The sequence below is a fragment of the Cnephaeus nilssonii genome (genome assembly GCF_951640355.1).
Source record: "Cnephaeus nilssonii genome assembly, chromosome: 8".
NCBI classification, from domain to species: Eukaryota; Metazoa; Chordata; class Mammalia; order Chiroptera; family Vespertilionidae; genus Cnephaeus; species Cnephaeus nilssonii.
In genome coordinates this window covers 74292322-74312330 of record NC_137079.1, presented here as the reverse complement: position 1 = coordinate 74312330, position 20009 = coordinate 74292322, and the positions used below count along the sequence as shown (strand labels likewise).

Genomic DNA, 20009 nt, shown 5'->3' with positions numbered 1-20009 from the left:
TCTGGCAAGTCTGGGGAGGCCAGTTCTTCTCTGGAGGAAATGGTCCGAGTTTGCTATGGAGCAGACCAACTGATGTACACAGTATTGGGGGTCACTTCTGATCTTTTATAGTTTCTATTAAACGTGAACTGAGAAAAAAAAATTGGGGGCTAAACTTTGAAGGACGCAGGGTTGAGGTAGTGGAGGTAAGAAAGAGTGACAGGAAACGTTCTGTACATTGTAGGTTAGTTTATTCAAAAGTAGTAAAGAATAAAAAGGTCTTTTTCTGCAATACTTGCTAAATAGCTCATATTTTTAGAAGATAACTCTCCCCAAAATACTCTTAATTGACCAATGTCGTGTCTTGACCTTAATTCCTCCCCTGGCATTTTACAAAATCTTGCTCTTTCTGATGTCAAAATATTAATGGCAAAGGTATTTCTGTATTTATTCCAAACATAAGCCCATTAAAAATGACACCTTGCTGTGTTCCTTAATATTGACTGTTTGCAATTTTTATTCTCTTTCTACATTACAACAAGTAAAATTCATTCAGGGACTTCTAAAAATAAATCAATGGCCTTTCAGAAATTCATTCAGTATTTGAGTTCATGCTTCAGTTCAAGGCATCGATTTGGTGGGTGTGTTTCGGGAGCATTCAAATCAAATCACTGTGCTACATTTTCAGGCAACTCTTCTGTCCTTCAGTAATAAACTACTATGTCTACTGCTTTGTCCAAAGATGCCAGAGGGGCCAGGTCTGTTATCTGCACTTCAGGCTGGATGGGGAAACTATGAGGATTCAAACAAGGGACATAACTAATAAGGGGTTAAGGCCCATGGTTAGGGAAAGATAGGTGGAAACCTGCATTTGGAGGAGGATGAAGATGTGGGAAAAGTACTCTTCAACTTGCAAGAGAGGTCATTACTAGGGCCAGCAGTCAGAAACACAGATAGTTCCAATGGGGGTTTATAAGAATCCACTAAAAAGTAAGAAACTAAGAACACAGTAGATGTAGCCCCTCCAAAGACAAACATCTAGAAAAATAAAGAAAAAAATGCATAAAGCTATATAATGAGAACAAAAAACTAGTATAGCAGGTAGATAATTAAGCAGTAAAGGAAAGGACTATCATGCAGCTAATTGAACTTTTTTTTTCTTAAGTTCATTCCAAATATAGAATGCTTCAAAAAAGTCTCGGTAAGAACTTAGGAAAAACATAAAGATAGTCAAAGAAACCCATAATATAAAGCTGCTGGATCCTAAATCCCTTCAGAATATACAAGCATTCAATCCATCAGAATGATTTCAGAGCTTTACTGTGGCTAGTGGTCCCAAGGGGACCTACTTACAAAGCAAACGTTGTTAAATAGGATTGAAAGACTCTACTTGCCTGTAGCATGAAACTTCAGTAATGCCACATAGATTACTACAGGAAAAGACACATAATGTGACATCAATAAATTTAAAAAATCAATAGAATATTGGTCCTATCATAGTTTCAGCAGAAAGCCACAAACTATGAGAACTCTTAAACATATTAATATTTATACTAAATCATGACTATTTAATGTATAAATGTGAGTCAATGCACTATCAATACACATATACATGCAGAAATTGGTTTTCCTAGCAGACAGGAATTTGGACAAATATTACAATAAGACAAATAAGTTGGTAGTGGTGATGCTGGTGGTACAAAAGTTAACATCAATTTTTCACCAAAGGAAGGAAAATCACTTTTAGTAGTCCCTATCCCAACCCTTAAATAAACATAAAATGTGGACTTGGATACAATATAGGCATCCTTGGTAAAGAAAAGAAAATAGCATTAATATTATATAATAGCTGAGTTCAGGACAGGAAACTTGACCCAGTATTAGAGAGAGAAAAATAAAATAAATGCATTTATCCTTTCAAAATATCCAAGTCTGCTTTGGAAGATAAGGATGTTTAATGAAACAAACAATTTACTACAAAATAAAAATACAAGCAGAGCAAAGAGGGAAAAGAAAAAAAAATAACACAGACAAGTAATATAATGAGACACGGGATCAAAACACCACCTCTTTCTGTCTCAGGAATCAAAACGCAAATTTAGTTAAATAAAACTTTATACAGTTGCTTCTGGATACCACAGCACGGTTTTCAAGGGCTCTCACCCTTAGCATCAGAGTGCCCGCCAGCCCCCTGTTAACCAGGGGACAGAGAATAAGGGAGAGGCTTCTGGAATGAAATCTGGCTGGGCCACCTTCCAGAAACACCTACCTCGCAGGCTCTGCTAGGAAGGTCAGAACATTTCCCTCCCATTTTGGGCCCCGAGTTTCTGGAGATGATAAAGGTTAATATTTATTTTTTGCAAAAAAATGTAGGAACAGGACTGGTCCTGAGCAAAATCACACTGTTGGCTAAAGTATCCTGTGAAACCTTTCCTTTGCAACCAGAGACCTTTCCCCACCTCTTACATATACCCACTTTTTTACCAATAAGTCAAGAGTTTTATACTTAGAAACAAAACAGTGTGGTTAAAACAACATAAGGAAATGTGGAGTCAGAAACTGAGTTTGAATCCTTCTCTTCTGTTTATAAGGGGTGTGTGTCGGGGAGGGTGAGTCTTGGTTAAGTCACCAATTCCATATGAGTTCCAGTATTTGCAAACTCAAGAGGCTGTTGTGAAGGATATGCACAGATAAAGTATACAACATACTGTGGGAAGTGTATATCACTATATAAATTTAAATAATATAACCGTCATACAATTACTTGGCTCCTCTATGGCTGCTCATTTTGTGTAATAATTATGCCATTGACCTAAAACTCCAAAATTAATCTCTCACACTGCTCCTATTATCCAAACCCTCATCTTCAAAGATAACAAGTTTCCAACACAATATTAAAAAAATAATCAGACTAAACTAATGTCAAGTAAGATTTTAATCTCCTCTAGGTATCCCATTCCATGACATGATTTACAAGCAGAAAGCTAACCTGCGGTTTCATAATATCTCAGATAGTTAAAAAAAATTTGCAGGGTATGTGTGTGTGTGTGTGTGTGTGTGTGTGTGTGTGTGTGTGTGTGTGTTTAGAGGAGTGGGGTCCTTGAACAAACTTTCTATAATAACCATCAAGCTGATGCTGTCTAAATCTGGGTGATTTTCATGTTAGGGTGTTCCTAAGGTCAGGCTCAGGCCCTCAGTCAGATATACTTCATCACAGACCTAGAGGTAGAGAGCTTTGAAACTTAAATTTCTGACTCCAACATGTGCAGGTTACGTTAGAAGAGAAGCTTATTCTAATCAGTTTTTCAATAATGTGTCTTGAACTCTTGGAGGTTATTCCCAGGAATAGAAAATAATTACTCCAGAACCAGGTCTCAACATGAGATCTGAAGTCATGATAACTGATCATAATTGAAATGTTCATGAGTCAGTACTTATTTTTATGTCTAGTTCTTTTTTTTTTAATTTCTTTATTGATTAAGGTATTACATATTTGTCCTCGTCCCCCCATTCCCATCCCACCCATCCCACACCCCTCCCCACACATGCCCCCACCCCCCTGTTGTCCTTAACCGCTGGTTAGGCTCATATGCCTGCACACAAGTCCTTTGGTTGATCTCCCCCTTTACCCCCACCCTTCCCTACCCTCCCCCCGAGGCCTGACAGTCTGATCCATGCCTCCTTGTTTCTGGGTCTGTTCTTGTTCATCAGTCTATGTTGTTCATTATTTCCCCTAGATGAGTGAGATCATGTGCTATTAGAAATACACTTATAAGAACCGAAAATGAGACAAGCAATAATGGTTATGGTGTATGTCTAGTTCTTAACGCATCCCCTTGGCTGCTTTGTGTGACATTAAATTGTGTATATTTAGAAGTCAAAGTACAAAAAGTCTAGAAGGTGTTCAAAAGGAGTCATTAATCAAATAGAGGCCCGGTGCATGAAATTTGTACACTGTGGTGGGGGGGTGGCAGGGGGTCTCTCAACCCGGCCTGCACCCTCTCGCAATCCGGGACCCCTCGGGGGATGTCGGACATCCCTCTTGCAATCCAGGATCGCTGGCTTGTAACCGCTCACCTGCCTGCCTGCCTGATCACCCCTAACCACTCTGCCTGCCTGATCACCCCTAACCGCCTCTGCCTTGGCCCCCACTGCCGTGGCTTTGTCCGGAAGGACGTCTGGAATGACGTCCGGAAGTCCTTTGGCTGTCTGGTCGGATTAGCAATATTACCCTTTTATTATTATAGATAATTGTGTGCTGAATAAATTGACTAAGAAAGAGGGAGGAAAAAATATATATATATAAAAAAAGCCTAGAAAACAGTATCTGAGTGAGACACTTATTAAAGTGTTAAAAGAAATGGGAAGGGAGCCAGGGAAGGAGTCAGAAAAGAAGCACAAGGAGCCAGAAGAGAAAACAACAAGAAAGCAGATTATGCTAAAAGGGTGAAATGCTGACCACAAGGCAAGAACACAAAGACAAGAGATGAAAGGACATATGTTGGATCTGGAATTATGAGGTTGTCCAAACACTGAGAGAGTAACTCTTGACAATGATGAGAGCAAAAGCACACACATGCAAGACAATCACAGAACAGTGAGAAAAATTCAAAATGTAAAATAAGGAATAGCTGAATCACAGGAGTAGAAAACATTCAAAATAAAAATATGATGATGATGACAACAGTTACAAAAACTGGGAACTTATTATTCACTCTTGACTATACACATGCATAGTCTCCTTTAGATATCATCTAATAAGATAATTTTTAAAAATGTAAGTGAAGGGTAAGAAACTTGTCCCAGTGTTTCATAGCTACTCTATGGTAAGTTAGGAATTCAAACCCAGGTCTAATGAGACTAGAAATGTAATAAAGAATATTTGAAGGAATGTGAAATATCAAGAGGTTGTTTTAAACCAGATTCATGTTTCAATACTAATAACATGCTTCATGGCAAGCCTCAGTGAGCCAACAGCTAAATGGTTTTAGTTTTACAGTATTTAAAATAAATTATCAAGACCTTCAGGAAAGTTATTTATTCATTCATCTGATATTTATTACATTCCAGGCACTGATCAAGACATTAGAATTCATCAATGGATACCCAAAAGAATGATTCCTGCCATTATGGACATTCTTATAATAGGTTCATAGATAGGTTAAAGGATAGAACATAATACAGAAATGAGAAAGAAGATGAGTACTTAGGAGAACAAGAAGTGCTAAGGGTAACTGGATATGCAATTTCAAATAAAATGCTCAGAGAAGACCTCCAGAAGTTGCCTGAGAAAGCAAGACAGGAGGAACCTGAGTGAGGAAGCCATGTGTACGTCTGAAGGAAGCAAGGTCCAAAGAGAGGCAACACCAAATGTTAAATCCCCAAGAATGTGACTGGCACGAAGGGAGTATAGATATAGAGGCCATGTGTTTAAAGCTGAACTAGCGAGGAGAGAGTGGCAGAAGATGAGGCATGTAATGTAGAGCACTGCAGACATTTCACAGGTTTAGGCTTTTGTTCTGAGGATAGCAGCCAACAGTGGGTAAAGGTCAGACAGAGCATTATCTTACTTAAGTCACTAGTTTACTGTGTTAAGAACCGACTGCGTTGAAGATAAATGAGATTTCTTAATATTACCAAGTTTTTCACACATTTTACATGTGTTTTATATAAAATAGGCAAAATTGTGTACCTTTTGCCACAAAGTGAAAAAAAGTAGAAAAGATAGAGATTAAATCAGTTGGAAATTCAAACTTTTTGAGAAACTTACAAGACTTACCAATTCAATGAAACAACATATATTCTGATCATGCTGTGTTTTTATTAGTTCTAATAAATTAAAGAACTGCAGTAATTTAATATAGCTAACATTCTACTAATTTCAAGGGAGCGAGGGTAACAAAAGCTCAGAAGAGAATTCACTCAGAGTTCAATTCCATTTCTCCTCCCACTCTACAGAGAATACAATTGCTACTATGTTAGTGATTTTTCCCTTTAATGGCAGAACTTGATATTACTATTTTGAGGTAGATTTGAACTAAATGAACTCAATCCCTTTATTTAATAAGTTATTTTACTTATCGAGTAATATGCCTGCACATTTTTGGCACTTTTAACTTCATATTAGTTTATAATATAGGCACTATATACTGATTATTATGATGTATTAGAGATTCTACTTTTTCATGAGAGCAAGCCTTGGAGGCAAAAGCAGATTTTTCTTTCTTTCCACAAACACCTATTTTCATGACCACTAGCTTCTTTCCAAAGGTCCCTGATGAATTATAGCCTACAAATGCCAAATAGCCCTTTCATCCCAGCTCATGCTTAGTTTTTGAAACAAACTGCAGTAGTGTCATACTATAAAATCACCTTGGACAATTCCCTAGGTCATGGATTGCAATTTTCCTCGGAGAGGTGGTAACTAGCAGCAAAAAAAAAAAAAAAAAAAAAAAAAAAAAAAAAAAAACCAAAACCTTGCTGACGATAAGTCCCCTCTCGAGAGAGAAGACTAAGAAAAACAGTAAGGTTTGCATATTTTGCCTTTTCCTTCACTGCCTCCTATGTAACATTTCTAATTCACTCCCTTGGTGATCTCATCCATTCCACAGCTTTAAATGCCACCTGTTTGAGAAAGGCTCCCAAATTTATACATCCAGCCTTGAACTCTGAGCTTACTTCATATGTCCACTTGGATGTCAATAGACATTTTAAGTGATCTTCCCTCCCACAATCTGCTGCAAATCTCTTCCTTCTCTCTGTAAATGGAAACGCAGCTTTCTATTTGCATCCAGCAAGAACCCTGGAGTCATCCCTGACTCCTCTCATACTCCCAATCCAATGGAGCAGAAATCTTGTCTTCCCAATCTTCCAAATTCTTGCAGAATCTGACCACTTCTTATAAGTGACAATGCCATCAAACCTGTCAAGCTAGCACTATTTCTCACCTTAATTATTACATCATTGTAACAGCATGTTAACTGGCCATTGGCTTCAATTTATATCCCCACCTCACAATCTGTTCCTTACACAGCTGCCAGAATACTTCTAAAGCATCAATCTGATCATTTCACTTCTTTGTTTAAAATGCTCCAGTGGCTTCCTTAGAATAAATCCCACAGGCCTCATGTCATGGTGGCAATGCCTTCTCTAATGTCATCTCTTCCCACACCTCCTCATTCACTCTGGCAGAGCCACTGGCCTCAATGAACTGTGCCAAACTTACCTGTCCCTCAAAGCCTTATGCTGTGGCCTCCCCTCTCTATAACATGCTTCCCACCTAACTGAGGGCATTTAGATTTCTGCTCAAATTTTACGTCTCCAGAGAGGCCTTCCCTAGCCATGTTAAATCAAACATGTAACACGGCCCTCACCCCACCATTTCCTGAGGAGTATATAATACTAATAGATTGCCTTTACTTTACATTGTGATTATGTGTATACTGTTACTGTATTCAACTAAAATACAACACCAATAAGGAGTAAGAGGAATGTTCATTGCAGTAAACTCAGAACCCAGAGAAATGCCCAGCACAGTGTCCAATAAATATTTGCCAAATGAGTAAATCATTGCTGAACCAAGAAAACAATCTATTCAAATAAAATGTATCAGACAGTGGTGTGGTTACCAATATAAAGTCAAGGTCTCAACTCATCCATAAACTATCCAATAATACAAAAGGCTGAAACCAACACTAAGGGAAAGCTGCTACATAGAGTCATTTCCTCGAAATCATCTACTGGGGGCTCAAATTAACATGAGAACAGTTCTTAACCATACTCAATTTTTAAAAATAAATAAGTAAAAATGAAGAATATGAAGATATATACTCAATTTTCAGCAGTGAAACCATGTTAAATTCAAACATAACAAAGCCTCTGATTTTCTGTGGATTTCATTATATTTATTTAAATCAGTAAATCTAATATACACTATTTTATACTACCTGTTAAACATGTAAAGAGAAGATGTAAATGGCCTTTTAAGAGTTTTGTCAATGTATATATCCATTGTATCATGTGTAGGAAGAACTAAGAAGAAACCTGTGAGGAATAAGATCTTCAGAGAAAATAATAGGATGGGCAAGGTAATGTTATCTTTCAACTGACAACTGATTTTAATTTCTTAAACCATAAACTTGCAATAAGCTTAATTAAAAAATCAAATGGCATTGTGACTATTTTAACATAGACTGAAGGAGATGTACAGCAGAAATCAGATTATAAGAAAAATTATAGAAGTAATAAATGCTGGAAGAATTTCAGGCTACAAATCAATCATAATTGAAATCAAGCTAAATTAATAAGCCCTGCACTAGGTGAAAGGAAAACCATCTGTGCTAGTGAGCCTAGATTAAATCCTGGATCCTGGCAGAAGCATGTCAAGAAGGTTGCAAAGCAATGTGACAAGAATAACTGAACAACAGCTGAATGCCTATGATCTTCAGAGAAGCAGATCTCTAAGATTTAAATAGCTAGGACTATAGTTATAATATTTTATTATTCTAAACAAATGTCCTTCCTGGGTACTGAAGGATTTGCAGATGAGATTGCCAGAGTGCTGTCTAAAATATCATGAATGTTGAGGGAATATGGACAACTGGACAGGTACCAAAAAGCAGCAGCAAAAGGCAAATAGAACAATTTTCCAGTTGGTGAGGCTGCCTTTGACAGACAAGATCGAAGATGAATTATTAAAGACAAAAAGAAGCAGAAATTACAAGAAGCCAAAACGGGTGTTGAAGAAGAAATTATATCATACTAACTCCATATCCTTTGTTAAGTTTTAAAGTTATAACTCTGTAAAACATGATTGACTTTATATCTGGACATTTGCAATGCACTTGAAATAATCAACACCTAAGGAATAAAAGAAAGACTTGAAGATGTTTAGTCTGAGAAAGCGATGGTACAGGGAAGATAATCTTTGAGGTTCCTTATCTATCTTGGTCAGTATTTTCTGAAGGTATTTCAGTAAGCCATCACTGTTAAACCAAAATCATAATTTCCTCAACACTTTTTAGAAAATAAAACCACTGAGGCCAAAAGATATTGTATAGGGTGCATTCAGTATTCATGGACAAAGAAAAAATGGCCTTCTGAGTTAAAGGAAGATCACTGGAAAAAGTCCAATGGAGGCGTGGAATCAGAAGAAAAGTAAAAGGCTGACAAGTGTACAAGTAGCAATTGTTTACGGTGGTTAAGTTGTAATTTTTTTTGAAGTGTGATTTTAGACTTTTAGGCACAAAAGTGTTGGTTACTTGGCCTAGTTTGAATTAATCCATTCTTACACACAGAAGTCAGTATTTAGATTCATTTTAACAAAAGTTAAAATGATTACTTCAAAAATAATCAACATTTTTATTTTAAAATGTGATTTTAAAAAACATTTGTTTTAGGACAATAAAAATACTCAGATAATATCATGCTGATGTACACACAATATATATTTGTCCAAATCTATACATCAAGAGTGAACCCTAATGTAATCTGTGGACTCTGAGAAATCACTATTGTGTCAATGTAGGTCCATCAATTGTAACTAATACACCACTCTAGTGAGACATGTCGATAATGGGGGAGGCGATGAATGTGTGTGGGGGAAATCTCTGTACCTTCCTAATTTTGCTGTGAACCTTACACTGCTCTAAAAAATTAAAAACCAAAAAAAAAAAAAAAAAATTCTAACATTTTAAATTTTATTGTTCTTGCTATATATTGTCCTTCCTTTCTGTTCATCTCTTCCTTGTTTCATATATTCATTTAGCCGATATCATGTGGCCACCATGTGCTAGAAGATGAGCATGATATACTCCAGCTGGTCAAAATGTTTTGAGCGTAAATGGAAACTGTAATACTCCAGGTTAAGAAGAGCCATTTAGATATATGCACAGGGCATTATGGTAACAAAGAGGAAGAATACTGATGTTGTAGGGAAAAAGAGTTCATGAGAACAAGATGATTTACACATAGTCCTTACATCAATTTATTTAATACTCAATTAAGACCATGCAGTGGAGGTGGGCACTGTTATGGTCCCTGTGTTTGGCAAAACAATTATCCACCAAATATGGCCATGTACTAATCACCAAAACTTTTGAATATGTTATCATACAAGGCAAAAGAGACTTTGCAGATGTAACTAAATTAGGATCTTTGAATGAGGAGATTATCCTAGATTATCCAAGTAGCCCAATATAACCATAGGACCCTTATTAGAAACTAGAGGCCCGATGCACGAAATTAGTGCAAGAGTAGGCCTTCCTTCCCCTGGCTGCCACCACTGGCTTCCCTCTGGCCCCCACTTCATCCGGAAGGACGTCTGGTCTAATTAGCATACTGCCCTTTTATTATTATTATAGATTAGGAGAGGGTCAAAGAAATATATATATATATATATATACACATATATAAATATATTTATATATGTATATATATACACACACACACACACACACACACTAAAGGCCCAGTGCACAAATCCGTGCACTGGTGGGGTCCCTCGGCCTGGCCTGCAGGGATCAGGCCAAACTGACTCTCCAACATTCCCCCGAGGGGTCCTAGATTGCAAGAGGGTACAGGCCAGGCAAGGGACCCCACCAGTGCATGATCAGGTCTGGGGAGGGACCGCGGGAGGGCTCCAGGGCATGTCTGGCCCAACTTGCCCAGTCCTGATTGGCCGGACCACAACAGCAAGCTAACCTACCAGTCGGAGCATCTGCCCCCTGGTGGTCAGTGCATGTCATAGCAACTGGTCAAACTGTCGAACCATCGGACACTTAGCATATTAGGCTTTTATTATATAGGCTATACAAAGATGTATGCAGAATTATTTCTTTAAACCCTGGAGAAAATAAAAAGGAACCATCCTTCATTAAGAGAACAGTTAAAAGAAAAGTCTTAATATGGACCCTGAAATACTACATAAGAAATTTAAACCAGCATATCATGAAAAGAATCCACAAAATATATTTTATGATAAAAAGGTTCCAGAAAAATGTATTTTTAAATGTGCATATGAATATGCATACATTTGTAAATACAAAGAAATAGATTGGAAGTCCAACAAAATGATAACTTGTATGGACTGCAGTGGGGTAGTGGGATATAAGGAACTTCCAAATTATATTCAATATTTTTATGTTATCTGAATGTTTTACAACAAGAATATTAGGGTGTACTTTAAAATGAGACATTTTTAATGCAAGGAAATATGCATGAACTTCCTACATCATTTTTTTATTTAAAAAAGAAAAAAATGGAGGCCTTTCTGCACAAAGTTGAAAAGCCCTGCCCTACAGTGACACCAAATGGTGGCAGATCAAAATACAACACAAAGGCAGGACATTTGTTCAGCTTAACATTCCTGTAAGAGGTTTGATTCCCTTTGAAGAACAGCTTACCAGAATTAAATAATATAGAGACAGATTCCCAAAAAACTAGAATTTTTAATCAAAGTATAGTGCACTAAGCTTCAAATGCAAATTTTTAGGCTTTTTATAAACTTCAGCTAATCTTCTGATCCCACTGAATATTTACATATCTTATTTCTCACAGTTAAATCACGCCACTGTGTGCACAGTGATTTTAGTTGGTGGTTTAGTGATCAAAGAAACACTGCAAATATGTTTTAAACTGCAGTCATACAACTAAAACTAGGTTCTACTCAATGGGAACCAATCTTTTGTAAGTAGTCAATATTTTGGAGGGATGAATGAGGAGGTGTAGGGGCTGACAAGAGAAGAAGGAACCCAAGAAAAAGGCAGGCAACTAATTAGTCTAATGAGGGAGTTTCTAGGAAGTATATTTTCATTTCTTCATCTTTTTAATAGAAAATTAAGTTGAATAAAGCATGAGGCTGGGTCATGCCAAATATAAACTGATTTATCAATAAAAGTTTTGTCCTGAACTGTCCAAGGAAAATAAGCATATCAATCAGTACTCAGTGTGCTCTGCCCAGAACATAAAGTAACAAATTCGGCATGTACACTGTCTCATTCATTTCAAGTCACACAAAAAAATACAGAGATGGAGCACCTAAATTCGGCATGTACACTGTCTCATTCATTTCAAGTCACACAAAAAAATACAGAGATGGAGCACCTCCAGAGCACTCCTCTAAAATACCATTTTACCAGAACCTCTGGTCCAGAATTTTGGATGGGTTATTTTTCATATGCCAAAATCTCCTGGAAAATATAGGACATATAAATATACTGTAATCAGCTACAAAAACAAGTCAATAATATAATTTGTTTTAGGCCCTGAACTCATAGCTCTGGATATCAATTCTATAGGCACCAGACACCAAGAACCACCATGTCACCACCACTCCTATAGCACCATGTATAAACAGGGACAGATCTAGAACTCTGAGTGGTGTGCTGATCAGACTGGCTAATGCTCAAATCATACTCATCTGCAAGGAGTATTAGTTCAGGAAGATACCTAAAAATTCTGAATTATCAGAAAAAGCAGATGAGCAACTAAACCCTTAGTTTCATAAAAGTACCTGTCTGGTACTCATGCATGAAGACTGTTCCTTTAGAAATGGAAATAGTATCAGCATTAAAATAAATAAATAAATAATTCTAATTTCAAGGGAGAAATAAATAAAAGTGTATGTGAAACTTCATATTATAGGAACCCTGGAGAGAATATAGACATATCAAATGCTTTACTGGTTGAAAGAACACCTCAAGGACATATAATTTAATGAATAGTGACATAATATTTCTGAATAACATATCTATAATAATAAAAGCATAATATGCTAATTAGACCAGACAGCCGAACATCCTGAAGGATGTCCAGAAGGTCGTTCTGTAGGAAACCAGGGCTGCCAAGGCAGAGGCAAGCCACCGCGGCTGTGAGGGCTGACGCCCTTGCACAAATGTCATGCAGTGGGCCTCTAGTATATATATAAAATTCTATAGAACACAGCCCTGGAAAGTTGTATGTAAAGTAAACAAAGATAAGAAACTCCTACTTCTAATTTACATGTTATATCTTACATATTCTAATTGGTGTTTAATGGATTCTGGTTACTAGCATTCTGGATGTGTTACTTTTGCACAATGTCTTTCTATCAAAGACAAAATAATATAAACAAATGCCAAAGTCGTGGTATAGCTTATTGTTTTCTTTTTTGCCTAGTTCTTGGATGAAATTAAAGCTGGTTATATAATGCAAACAACTGTAGGGACTCTATCCATTACTGTATCAAATTGGAGTGTATGTTTATATACAACACACCTGCAAAATCTATAATTTACAAGAATCAAATTAATGGATAAAAGAAATAGTGAAACTCACCAACAAGTAATATAACTGCAGAATTTTAACTGATTTTTGTTAAAATAAAAACAATGCTAGAAATCACAATATCAATTTATAGAACCTGAAAATGAAACAGAGCTAATCACAAGTCTATGGTGAAACAAATGAAAAGGCAAACTGTGGCCCTATTTTGGGGTGCAAATGCTATGTCCACCTGTGATGATTCCTTGTTTATGACTCTGATGGTTTATCAGCTTGAAATGATTAGTACTTCAAATATAGGTTCAGTCAACAAGTAAATGTTTTTCTAATATATAAAAGTCACATAGGAATCTGCAGTTTACATTACCTCAAAGTTAATAGCCCATCTTCTATAACATAATGCAACATACTTTCATTAATTTTGTTACTTGAAACAGAAACTTGATATTATGGGAATCTTTCAGAAATATACATAATTATAATCAGTTTCCTAAACCCACCAAATTATTATATTATTTATACAATGTTGATAAATTGAAAACATATCATGCTAATGAATTAGTGACTTAATATTGAGTTTTTAATCTAGAAAGGAGAACAGAAAACTATGGGCATTCTACATGGTTCTACACCTTTTTGTGTGTGTATGCATTCCCCAAGTATTGTTTAGAACTTTAGCAGGATTCCTTCTCCATTGGGAGAGTTGAGAAGTAGGCGAAACTAAATTGAGAATGCCAAAAAGTTAAAATGGAGAAAGGCAAAGTTGAAGAACATTACTATTTGACTATACACACACACACACACACACACACACACACACACACACACACACACACATATCCTATCTAATAAAGAGGGAACATGCATATTGACCGTCACACCATCACAAAGATGGCGGCGCCCAGTCCCCTCAGCCCCACCGGAGTCCCCCAGTCCTTTCAGCCCCGCTGAGGGGGTAGCAGGTGTGCGGTGCGGCCGGACCCACCCTCAGCCCCCCAGCCGCCCAGGGCCGGCCCAAGGCGCAGGCAAGCCTCAGATGTCAGCTGCCCCGCCGCCAAGGGCCAGCCCAAGGCACAGGCAAGCCTCAGATGTCGGCTGGCCAGCTGCCCAGGGCAGGCCCGAGGTGCAGGCAAGCCTTGGATGGCGGCTGCCCTGTCGCCCAGGGCTGCCCGAGACTCAGGTAACCAGGGCCGGCCGAAGCTTGCACTGCCAGCAGTGGCAGCAGCAGAGGTGTGATGAGGGTGTCACCTTCCCCTTATTACAGGGTCGCCTCCCTCCCCTGAAGGCTCCCGGACTGTGAGAGGGGGCAGGCCAGGCTGAGGGACCCCCCCGTCCAGTGCATGAATTTTCATGCACCGGGACTCTAGTATATATATAGTTTTCATTTGACCCAAACTTTATTTCCCCTTTCCTCACCAAAACAATCATATTTTAAAATGTTAGTACTACACAAACCAGAACTTAAAACATTGTGTTCTAGAATAGTCATAATCAGCCAAAACCGGTTTGGCTCAGTGGATAGAGCGTCAGCCTGCGGACTCAAGGGTCCCGGGTTTGATTCCCGGTCAAGGGCACGTACGTTGGTTGTGGGCACATCCCCAGTGGGGGGCGTGCAGGAGGCAGCTGGTAGATGTTCTCTCTCATCGATGTTTCTAACTCTCTATCTCTCTCCCATCCTCTCTGTAAAAAAATCAATAAAAATATTTTTTAATAAAAGAGTTAGAATAGTCATAATCAACAGATGATAAAGCACTGTTCACATTGTCCATAGCAGATACTTTTCAACAGCATTACTCTTTCCACATAAAATTCCATTTGCAGTCAGGTATGACCTGCGATGGAATGAGTAGATTCAAGGTCAAGTTTGAGTTGACATGTCCTAAAAGGGAAGTGGTCCATCACTGCCTTAAAATCAAGACTATAACTTCTAGCACTAGTATCTGGGAATATAATTATTTTAGTGATCTGACCCTACGTGTACACTGCTTGTAAATCACAGCTTTTTTATTTCAACTATAGTTTTTAAAGGAGAGCATCACCTCACTATTTTAAATAAACCTAAAATATTTGCTAGTTTGAGTTAATTCTTCTGTGACAATCACTAGAATATGGGAATAGTTTTAAATATTGTAGTGATATCCAACAGAAGTTATTAGTTAAGTAGACATTTGCATACAAACTTGTATGTGTTCAAGACTTAAGATATGTGGGAGATATTTCAAAATTATAATTTTACATTTTTTTATTTTCATTTAATAGTAAAAAATAAAATAAAATGGCCAAAGATCAAAACTCTAAGTAGTCTGTGGTTTAAAATTTAATGCAAATGCTCCCTTATTCACTTATTCTCATATGGAAGACAATGATAAGAAGATCATTATAAAGGGATTAAGAGATAGGGAAAGTGATCAGGTTAATAGAAAATAAAACAAACAAGAAAATACAAGGTGCGGGGAGGAAAAAAAAAGAATACCCTGAAGAATTGGATAAAAAAATAAAAAGCATTTTTGCAAATATAGTAAGCTAGAAAGTTTTATACTTAAAAGACTATGAAAGGAAAAACCCTGCCTTTTTTATTCTGTGTTCTCTTCAGAGTTTTGTGAACTTGGGGGACAAGAGTTAGGAGGAGGCACTAAAGGGAGGGCTGAGTAGAATGGATTTATGAAGAGACAGGAAGGAATTTAAGAGCAAATGCCTGCAAAATATGGTATGAAGATACAGTCCTTTAGTTAGTCAATCCAAATTTTCAAAATTTTATCACATGCAAATTCATCATGTCCCTGGAGGTTAGTAATAATATAACTGAAGAAAAGAAAAAAAAATCATATAATAAAAATGAAATACAATTTTAAAGTATCATCATGATAACTGAGTATATAACCAACCTCAAAATGGTGATTTAATGGTAGGAGAAAAGAGCAAGAGAAAAAAAGCTTGATAAAAATCTTAATTTTAAGTTGCAACACAGCTAATATATAACACTGGCAAGTCATCTCACCTCTTCAGACCCTAACTTCTATAAATAGAAAGCTGGAACAAGATGATTATCAAGGTTTCTGAAGATTTTTTAAATGTATTCATTTTTCAACCTCATTGCTAAAAACTAAACCAAAACAAAACAAAATATATTTGTAATTTCAAATCTAAAATATGAGATGAATTGAAGTGAGTGATTAGAAACAGAAACTGAAGCTACTCTTGCAATATGTTGGAATACATAGCTCTAGAATAAGTCATAATTTTCATTTTACATTTTGACATCAAATAGAGAATGTGAAATCATGTGTATACTTTTTAAAGACTCCTTGGATTTCATTAAGGCTAGAATTCCAATACATATTTTAAATCAAGATAATTTCCCATAAATATCCTTAGGTTAAAAATAAATGGACATTAAAGGTTTGTGAGTAATAATGATGAGAAAAAACTTTACATTTTCTTCCCTGTTTTCCACAGTATTAATTAAAATCCCCTCAAAAGAGAGTTAACACTGAGAGTACTCACCACAACAGCAAACTGCTCTGGTTCACTTAAGTTGTTATAGTCACTCTTGAACTGAGACAATGAATTTAATTGTTCTTGATCAGGAAGATGCTTTAATAAGTTCTAAAAATGAAAACCAAAAGAAAATATCTTCAACAAATGTGCTTCTTGAATTCTAGTAAATTTATTACTAAACTCTGGGATGAAAATCAGTAAAAAAGTTAATCTTTAGTTGTATTTCTAGGTAACCTCCCTTTTATGCAAAGCCTTAAGCTGTATTCTCTGCATCTTGAAAGCAATTTCCTTCTTCTCTATCCAGAGTTATTATATATTCAAATCAAGCACTACTGAATGTTTATTTGATTAGCTGTATAATTGAGAAAGAAGAACTCAACCTATACCAAAGAAACAGCTTTCTCACCTGGATAAATGTGATCAATTACATTTCAGCTTTAGGGAATTAGACATCAGAAATTTCAGGCAAAGCCAAACATATTTTAACACTTCACTTACAGGAATAAAAGAAATTATCATATTGCTACTAAAAGGCAAGGGAAAGAATCAAAAAGAAATCAAGGGAATTTTAATGACAGTTCTTGCAAGATTTAACCAATATGAATATGGTTTTAATAATAAAAATAAAGATACCTAAAACAAAGTAATTCTTCTGATGTGAAAGAACATTTAAAAAAGCACTGAAGACACACAATGATATACCTCCAGATAAAAGCAAAAACATATACAGATCCTTAAGTGCCTGTGGCTGTAATCCCCTTTGCCTGTGTCATCTGCAGTCTAGAAACCACAGATTCCTGTGGCCATTCTGATTCCTTGTCCAGGCACAGCCTTTCCCAAGCCACACACGCAGGAAAAAGAAATACTCCAATGGAGAAAAACCAAGGAAATACATATAAATATGCTTCCCTGTTAAAACTTAAATGATTATACAATCTCTCGGACAAACTCTATATAGATCCTTCTGTGTCCAAATATAATTGGCTATAATAATGTTATAACAAGTTAGCATATTGATAATAAAATTAAGAAGAAAAAAAAAAGGTGGTTGGTAATCACAATCCCAAATTATAGTATCAGTATATTCTGTGCAAGCCCAAATTCAAGTAAAATTAAAATTAAGCCTATATCATGCTATACATATTAATGGGGAAATAAATCCCCAAAGGTGTTATTAGTTAAAAAATAATGTTAGAAAATATTATATATCAAAGTAGTTAAATCAAAGAACAAGTTTTTGACTCACTGTGTATCTTTGAATAAAAACTTGGTTGGCTGGCCAAAAACAAATAAAAAGTCACAATTTAAGATCATCCCTAAAAAACATATTCACTATTAACACTACCAACTGAATAAAAACATGCAGGTAGTATATGATTTTTCCACATAAATAGGAATTTCTCCTAGGAGAAATGCCTGAGACCAAAAAACTTGGTTATTTATATTTTCTTTTAATCATTCTAGTTGACAGCTGGATTATTTTAATTATTTATTACATCAGGCTTCTAAATTTCTCCAGCACTCTTTATATAACCATCCAATCCCCCTGAATATTTTTAGTTAATATATAATTAAATTTTAATATCTCATCAGAAATGTATTAATTTATCACTTCAGTATTTTTGCTTTCCAAAGTAATAAAACTATGGTGATTTGTAAGAGCACATCCCCAACCTAGCTTTGTGTCTCCCAATACACTTTACAAATCCTAAGATCCTATCAAACTAAACTCTTCACAGTTTCCCACACACCGCCAGCATTTCCCTCACAGCTCAGGGTTTTATAACTGCCAGGATAACTGCCCTCACTACATTACCCACTCAGTCCTCTGCCCTTTTCCACATCTACACTGTGTTCAACCTTCAAGTGCCCTTATCTTTATACATACACTAGAGGCCCAGTGCATGATTGAATCATGCACGTGTAGGGTTCCCTACACGTTTTCGATTTCGATCATGGGGGAGCTGGGTGCCTGTCCGCTGGTGCACCAGGCCTTTCGGAAGCCTCCAGCTCGGCGGAGGCTTCCGAAAGGCCTGGTGCCGGAGCAGACAGGCACCCAGCTCCCCCGCTTTTGATGGTCCGTGGCGGGATGTGAGCTCGCTGCCCCAGAGGCCCCTTCTGTTCCGCAGCACAGCCATGGCGCAGACGGCTACCCCGGCCACCCCGAGTCCCGCCCCCTGTGCCTCCCGCTGGCCCAATCATGGGCGTAGCGGAGTGATGGTAATTTACATATTACCATTTTATTAGGTAGGATACACCTGGCACTCCCCTCACACATTATGTATCGTAAATCAGCTATGTTTGTCTTGTATTTTTATTTTATACTAGTGCCCCGGTGCACGAATTCGTGCACATTGAAAGGAAATTAATTAGAAGGTGGCCAGTGGGGTAGGACGGGGTGAGACAGGCTAGACACGCCCTGGAGCCAACCTCCTGTGGTCCTTCCCAGGCTGGCCGCACCTAGGGTGGCACTGCGGCTCGAAGGGCAGCTACTGTCATTGCAGCTCGGCAGTAAACCAGATTTGGGGCCTACAGTGCCCCAGAAACAACATAACCTATGGCCGAAGGTGGAATCGAGCAGCCCTATGAGGAATGTCTAGTTCCGGGTTGCGTCACCCAAGGACCGCTGCTGCCAAGTCACTGCAGCTCAGCAGCTCCTGCGTTAACCATCTGCCCCCTTGTGGTCAGTGCGCATCATACCTACTGGCCAGATAGCCGGTAAGACAGTCGGATGGTTACTTAACCTTCTTACCTAATAATAGACAAATATGTAAATTGACCGTATCTTCGCTATGCCCACAGCCAATCAGAGTGAGTGAGTATGCAAATTAACCCACCAAAGATGGTGGTTAATTTGCATACAAAGGCAGGGCAGGCAGCACCATGGCCTGCTTCCGGGGGTACGGGTCCATCGGGGGCGGAGGAGGCCCTGCGGGCAGCGCCAGACACCATCACAAGGTACCCATCCATGGCCAGGGAGGCGTTGGGTGGGTAGCGCCAGACGGCACAGGAGGGGTCCGGGTTCATCGCAGGCCACAGAGGGGCAGCGGCCTGTCTAGCCGCTCCCCGGGGTCCCTGGGAACATCACTGCCCCATGGAGGCAAGGCCAGACCCGCCTAGCCGCTCCCTGGGGTCCCAGGGAACATCACCGCCCCGGGGAGACAAGGCCGGACCCGCCTAGCCGCTCCCCGAGGGTCCCTGGGGAAGATCGCCACCGAGGGGAGGCAAGGCCGGACCCGCCAACCCGCTCCCGGGGGTCCCTGGGAAGATCG

At 38.0% G+C, this 20009-nt stretch overlaps 1 protein-coding gene across 3 annotated transcripts in view; it reads right to left on the bottom strand.

The window, feature by feature from the left end:
* DIAPH3 (diaphanous related formin 3) overlaps positions 1-20009 on the bottom strand; it is a 551015-nt gene that overhangs the window by 263587 nt on the left and 267419 nt on the right. For all 3 annotated transcript variants that reach the window (XM_079778831.1, XM_079778832.1, XM_079778833.1), the window contains one exon: positions 16744-16845. In XM_079778831.1, the coding sequence (XP_079634957.1) occupies positions 16744-16845 (102 nt within the window). The remainder of the gene's footprint in view (positions 1-16743; positions 16846-20009) is intronic.